At 39.5% G+C, this 7550-nt stretch overlaps 1 protein-coding gene across 4 annotated transcripts in view; it reads right to left on the reverse strand.

Moving 5' to 3' along the window:
- Positions 1 to 3284, reverse strand: part of grhl1 (grainyhead-like transcription factor 1) — a 28870-nt gene extending 25586 nt beyond the window's left edge. For all 4 annotated transcript variants that reach the window (XM_041855471.2, XM_041855470.2, XM_041855469.2 and 1 more), the window contains exons 1-2: positions 3145 to 3284; positions 266 to 452 (exon numbers count right to left, since the gene is read on the reverse strand). In XM_041855471.2, the coding sequence (XP_041711405.2) occupies positions 266 to 452; positions 3145 to 3164 (207 nt within the window). In that variant the 5' untranslated portion in view covers positions 3165 to 3284. The remainder of the gene's footprint in view (positions 1 to 265; positions 453 to 3144) is intronic.
- Between the last annotated feature and the right edge of the window lie 4266 nt (positions 3285 to 7550).

A 7550-nucleotide genomic window follows, 5' to 3' on the forward strand; every position in this document is an offset into this window, starting at 1 on the left:
GAGTGCATACATATTTCATAGGCCGTACTAGTGGATAAGGGTTTATAAATCATTAATAAACACAATGGTTCAAATTGTGTGGTTGTCATTTTGATGCTTGCCAAGTGGGGAGCTTATTTGTGGCTGTGCTGTTATGAATCATGAATTGATAATAATCAATTACAGTGCAGCCATATACACCTTATAGGAGTGTCATGACACCTGTGAGGGAATACAGCTCCTGTACCGGTAATAACCAGCCTTGGTTCTGTCACTTCTATGTTACCTTGTAGTAGTCGTAGAGGAGGCCCAGGGCTGCGGCGCTGTCCTCGTCCCCGTTGATGCTCATCATGGCCTTGGTGGCGGCCGTCAGGGGATTCTCCAGGAACGACTTCCACGCCTCGTCCTCGTTGGTGAATGGCCGCCGCTGACCGTAGCTGGGATCATTCTGCAGCACCAGGACTGCCCTCTTACTGGCAGAGGGGGAGAGAGGAGAGAGAGAGAGGTTAGGAGGAGTGCCGTGACAATGTCATGGGAGAAAGCAACTCGTGCTACATATAGTACATGTCAAAACCAGGAGCTGCAATAATAATAATAATAATAATAATAATAATAATAAGCTACACATTTAAGATGGACTGAGTTATAAATATGTTAATATAGTTAATGTGACCCTGTTTCTCTAACTGGTTCACTTAAAAATCAGACAGTGAATCATCAGATGGATACGCCAGACTGACAGCACGTAATATATCAACAGACAGTCAGAGCAACAATCACTGCCTTGTTCACAACCAACTAACAGTTGGAGAGATCAACAATGTCACACTTTATCTTCCAGACCTGTTGTACAAGCAAGACGATTGTGCAACAAATCTCAGCAATTTGTGAGATTATGGCATCTCGGAGAAAAGACTGGCTCTTCCAGTGTGACAGCTCATGATGATCAACAGTTTCCTATTGGTTACCCGTCTGCTATTGAATGTTTCCTATTAGTTATCTGTCTGCTGTTAAGCGTTTCCTATTGGTTACCTGTCTGTTGTTAAGTGTTTCCTATTGGTTACCTGTCTGTTATCTACACAGAAGGATCTAGTGCAACATTCCAGGGTTTATCAGACTGGGTTGTTGTTTTATTTTTAGAGAACCTGTTTGAGAACATTTATCGCCATCGTCATCATCATCATCACCAAGCTTAACTGAATACACTCCCAAAGAAAGCAAGTAATGCATCCTCTCTCGAAGAGGAACAAGACTTGGCTACACCTTCTTCTGGTGTTTAGTGAAGGGGCTAGGTGTATGGGGGGGGGGGGTCAATGTAGTTCTAATTTACAAGTTGGTAGGTAACTCTACAGTATAAGAAATCAATACAAATCTTATTCTTCTAGGACTTGATAAGGCACTTATTATTAACCTATTAGGCCCAGGTCTACACCATTGTATTATGAGAAGCAATGCAGTCTTTCTGTCAATTGTGGGTGAAGGTCAAACTTGGAATAGTGTAGTGTGTTATATGACATGATCACACAATTACTCAGTAGTTTTATTTTTAACTGAATGATTTTACAGTCACAAACAGAACCCTAGAGCTTTCAAGTGGGATGTGGGAACAATATTGAAAGTGCAAACAATGACGACTTCTCAGACCTAAAGTCTACACTGGGCATATTTATTTCATTCAATAAATATATCTACAAACAAAATGTCTCCTATGATCCTATAAAATAAAAGCTAGCGTGAGATATGATACCTATAGCTTGTCTATCCTCAATTCACATGAACGCTTCTCCAGAGTGGCATACACTGAATTTATGGATTGATTTCCTTTTGTTTCCAAGCTATAGTTACTACAGAAAAGGCTTTTATTCTGACTGGTCAAGGTAAACATATTATTAGTAATCCAATATCTAATTGTTTCATTCACAAACTGTTTCCCGGGTAAAATTGAGGCGTTAGGGATTTTCAACCCGATATATTCGTTAATAACTGGCAATATAACTTATAGGGTATGCAATACATTGTTAAAACAAAGGAGCATTAACGTTTTTTCTATTTGGAAAAAAAAGCATTGAATTGGACACTGAATAAATAGCGTTGTCTACATTGTTTTCCCAGAAATGTTGAAGAGGAACCCCAATTGCCTCTCACACCGTAGTTGGATGTCAGGAAATAGGCTGGCCTAAATAACACATTTTACATTTGGAATTACATTAAAAACATAAAACGAAAAAGTTGTTATTTATTGGCCTACTCCCCCCCCCTTTCAACAATGGCCTATTTGTGAATATCAAAATCCATTTTTTTTCTTCATATTCACTATCTCAATCAATTAAATAACTCTGTCAAAATAAATTATTCATCCAGTGACTGTATGTCTGTATGCAATACAACGGAGAGAATGCTTGCTTACATTGTTCCTTTGACTATAGGGGCCAACGCCTAACAGGTGTATGATTTCACTGGAGTCAACAGTCTCCTTGTCATTGCCCTCAAACTGACAAAATACATCCACATTTGACCACTTTGGAGCAAAGATTAAAATCATTCTAAAAATCATTATTTATATTTTTTCGATTAAAATTTAATTTTCGATTAGAAATGACATTACAAGCATGGATTAGGCATCACATAATGCATTTCAAACCTAAAATAAATAGGAAAATATATGCATAATGCCTCAATTTCAATAAAGTAGCCTAAAACAATAGGCTAAACGTATGCCTTGCAAAGGTAAAGCCAAATCAAACACCTCCAGGGGGTATTAAGACGAATTTCTTCAATTATTGTAAGCTAAATCAAATACTGACAGACGGAACGGCAGAACAGTACTCTGAACAGGCGCCTGAACTAGCACGACAGGTGGAGAGATACAGTACACCTGTGCCATGCAGGCTGGAACACGACAAGTGAAACTGTGCTTGTAAACTCTCAATGGCGCTCTCACGGATCCCAAGCACGATAAATACAGATATTGAATCATCCTCGTTTTGGCAGACAGGCAAAAAGTAAACTTTCTCACAGTCCAGGGAACTCTATTAGAATCCACAAGTAAAACCCCTCAAAAACAGTCAAATATCGACGGCTCATTTTTGCACCAAAGTAGAGAATGCTGTATGAGTTCAACATATTGGTTCTGATGGACTTGCAGTGGTGATTGAAAACACTTACTTGTCATGCTCCTGTGACATCTCGGTTGGTGGAACTGGACTTTCTAGTTGGTACTGTAAATCCGATCCTTCTTCTTTCCCAGAAAAACTCAATTACGACTCGGAATGAGGGCCAGAGCAAAAGTGTCTCTGAACGAACGGGTTTTGTCGGCTTTTCTCGCTTTTGGGGTATAGTGTGAGAATATGAGGCCGGTTTTACCTGTGACAGGGCATCGGATTGGATTACAACTCGGTAAGGGGTGGAGCAAAATAGTCAATAACGTGTTGGTACTTTGTATTGGTCTACCTTTGGGCTTGGTTAAGAGCCAGTGCATAAGACAACGAGGAGGACAGTGACACAGAAAGTGACCGAGCCAGTGCATAAGACAACGAGGAGGACAGTGACACAGAAAGTGACCGAATTAAAGGTGACCCACAATACAGTGATTTTATTGTAGCCTATACTATCTATCACAATTTGTACTATTTTAGGGTAAGAAAATGTTCAAGCCAAATTTGCATACACCTTGACTTAAGATAACCATCAAGCTATAGAAGAACTACATGGTACATGGTGCAACCAGTGTCAGCACTTAATTAGACCTCACCTGTATAAAGTGATTGATTGCTTTAGCTAACAGCAGGCAACTTAAAGGCATATCAGAGTGTCTGGGGTAAAGCTCACTAATGGCTTGTAGGGTGATAATACTATAATAATTTGGGGGGTGCTTATATTTGTCCTGTTACACACAAGTGTGTAATGGAAATGTGTTTTTATGCATATCCCAACTCCCCCTGAGACATCAGTAGGGTCAAGGTTAAGTGCCTTGCTCAAGTGCACAGAGACAGATGTTTTTTTTTTTTTTTCCCGGTATTCAAACCTGCAACCTTTCAGTTTACTGGCCAGACGCTCTAACCTCGAGGCTACCTGATGGGATACTAGTAGCCCTTGACTTGGACTGAAATGGTTGTAGGTACTCATTTTGGGTGCTGGTATTGTTTACATTTAGGTGCAGGTATTCCACAATACTTTTTAGCTAATATTCTATAAGAGGTGCAGGAACTCAAGCAGTAGAGGTGCTGTCGGATATTCAGTTCCAGTGAGCTCTTTCCCAAGTACTGGATATTAGCAATTACATGACACCCAATTGGAAATGTAATTGGAATTTGTTTGAGAGAAAAGGCCAAAATTGTAATTTATAAACAACAAAACAATTCTTCCATTTACCACTGTCATAATAATAAAAGCCTGTTACTTTGGTCTTTATTATATTTTTATTTTATGGCCGATTTACTCCTGATCTTACACAAAGTAATGAAATGTAATATGTTGCCACCAATCCATTTGTGAATAATAAATGAATGAATTGTAGTATGTCTTTATAACTTGACAACCATTCACACTGTTGGCTCCATAAAGTATGTCATTCACATGGACTTCCACATTGAGAACATATTTCTCCCCTAATCTTCAATACCCAGCTTTTACGCAGATTAGAGTTAAAAAGAAACACACAGAGGGAAAATAAACAGCAGTTCTTCTTAGTCTGAGGGGGCTTTAGAGATGCTATCAGCAAGATGCAAAGTTGATTCCAACGCACTGTTGGGATCAACACACACACACCCCCCGAACACACACACCCACGTCCTGTGTAATTGTTTATCTATCCCGTTGGAAAGACACCTGCTTCTCCCGAGAGACGTGTTTGTTTTTGTTTGCACTTGGGACATGGGATGGAGCCAGAGGGTAGGGATACAGGCAGGGAGAGAGCTAGGAATATCCGCCATGCAGCCAGGTCTGTAGATTGGCCGGAAATATACTGGGTGTTGACTAAGTAGTAGAGCATGTAGACTAGAGTGAAATCATGGGGAGAAATAGGCAGGAAAAACCCATGGGATCAACCTATAGGACTCATGAGGAGAGTATAGGTTACACATAAGGTGATCCTACCTTGAGACATTATTTTCAGAAATATAGAATCAAACTATTACTGTTTCCAACGCTAATGTAGAATAATTTATTTGAGCATAAATTCAGTTGAGCAACAGACACATTGCTTTCATTAGAACTTGGGCCCTGAGTTTTTCCTTAGCATATGATATGACTGTGGTGAGGAGAAACTCAAGGCCCCATGACTATGACTAGTCACTAGACTATAACCAGGAAGTGACAAAGAGAGGCGACCTGTTTCTTTCTTTTGAAGACTTTAAAATTTTCCAAGGAATAAGTCTTGGCAAGCTTTGATAAAGAATGCGCTGAGCAAAACAACTGAACCAACAAAGGGATGAATGATGACATCTTGATTGGTGGAGAGAGACATGTGATGAGCTACAAGATGCTTTTGCTGTTTCATATGACTGCAGTACATACTGTATGTGGAAAATACAGACCAAATCAAGCCAAATACAGTATATCAGCTGATCAAAATCAAGTGATCTGAGGCAGATTCCTTGCATTATATCAATCACCAAACCAGCATCTCTGATATTAATTATTCTCAGATAGTTATTTTGCTAGTACAATACCAAACCTTCTAAAAGACAGCTCTGAATCCTGGGGAGCCCATTTAAAGCTAACTAATAACATCTGATCATTTCGTTTTCCTCACCAAGTATTGACATAGATTATAAGCTTTCAGTGTCTTATTGGGAATTGTCTGGGCTTGAGTCTGTCTAAGGAACAAAGCACAGTCAGTGAATACAGTGTGATCATGTTATCTTTGTGAAATCAGCAATAACATAATCTCTTCATGAGTTTGTCTATGGTTTCCAACAGTTAGCAGCCCTCCATGGTTGCCTGATCCTTATCTGTTAAACAGTCTATTTATTGGGTGGGTTTGGGATGATATCTGTTTTGTTTGGGAAAAGCCATATATCCCGTTCACTCTCACACCCTCATTCCCATTGGTTCATCCTGGAATCCCTGACCGTTGGCACTAACAGCCTGCTCTACACTCTTGGCACTCAACAACTAACCAGGATCTCATGGAAATAACATGCAAATGAATCCTCTTATCTAGGTTTGTTAGCTCATGTCTTAGCTGAGACTTATGTTATGTTGTCCCAGGCACATGAGGGTGGATGTCACTTCTCCTGTATTATCGATGAAACGAAATAAACCCGGGTATGAGTATTCATTTAATGGAGTTTCTTCATATCCTATTTGAACAAAGCAACGGTATGCTTATTTGAAGATCTCTATCAGACAGTATTCCTCTTAGGGCAATTCCACGGTAACAGAATTGCACTGAGACTCAGATTTTTCACTTAAAGTGTGTGCCAAACAAAAACCATTGATTTAAAAGTTTAACAAACCATTCAACTCTATGCAGTTTTAACAATTTACACTGAACAATTTACACTGAACATTTTACAAAAACACATTTACTGGAAGAACTGTGCAGACGCAAAGTTCGGTAACAGAATTTCTGTAAAATCTCCCTCCATTTTATATGTCCACATTTTCCCCAAACTCTGTTAAATATCTGCTCCGAATTAAGATTCGACATGACACATTGACTTTGAAAAATTATATTTTGGTCATTGAGCTACAGTAAGTGAAGTAGATTTACACCCGGTAACGGAATTGCAGTAACAAAATTTCATCATGGGTCCCTGTACATGAATGCATAATTATGCATATGAATGCCATTCTTTTCATGGTGATGTATCCTAAATAGGTACACAAAGGTATAAAATGGAATATCCTCCTTTACATATTTGGGTATTATTCTACACACTGGCTTTTATTTTAATAAGCTCTGCCCCCAAACAAGCCAAATGCTCTGCCCATAAACAAGCCAAATGACAAATTAACACACCTTTTCCAAATATTACTTTTTTGATAACATACTTTATTGACTTAAGACACACACAAAAAATGAATGGCACATGGCACACATCCAATAGCCTCCAGAGGGGAGCAGGTAATAGGAATTAAACCCGTATTAGTCACAACAGACACATTCACGTATGGTAAAACACAGGTAGGAAAAGCTGTAGAAGTAAACCATATCAATCATCTATGCACAATATTCTATGTTTTGCCAGGGAGAAATAACACAGAGAGTTGGTGCACATAAATATGATGACTAAGCCAGGGCATACGGATATGATGAGTTGAGGATGTATTTTGCTGAGGCTCGGCTTAGATGTTATCACATTGCTCTCTATGCTTACAGTGCAAACACTGGGAGACCGTAAGGGTACGACAGGCCTGTATACTAACCCCACCACCACCCTCCTCCACCCTAGCCCATCTCTTCACAATAACCTGTGTGTGTGTGTGTGTGTGTGTGTGTTTGTGTGTGTGTCAGAGACCCTGGGATCCTTAATGGAGTGTGTTGTTGCTTCAAACAACAGAGGAGATGTTATTACCCTCAGCTATGTGGAAGTTAATGGGGCTCTTAACCGACTAAAAGGAAGGAC

This window comes from Coregonus clupeaformis, chromosome 29 (assembly GCF_020615455.1).
Source record: "Coregonus clupeaformis isolate EN_2021a chromosome 29, ASM2061545v1, whole genome shotgun sequence".
NCBI lineage: Eukaryota > Metazoa > Chordata > Actinopteri > Salmoniformes > Salmonidae > Coregonus > Coregonus clupeaformis.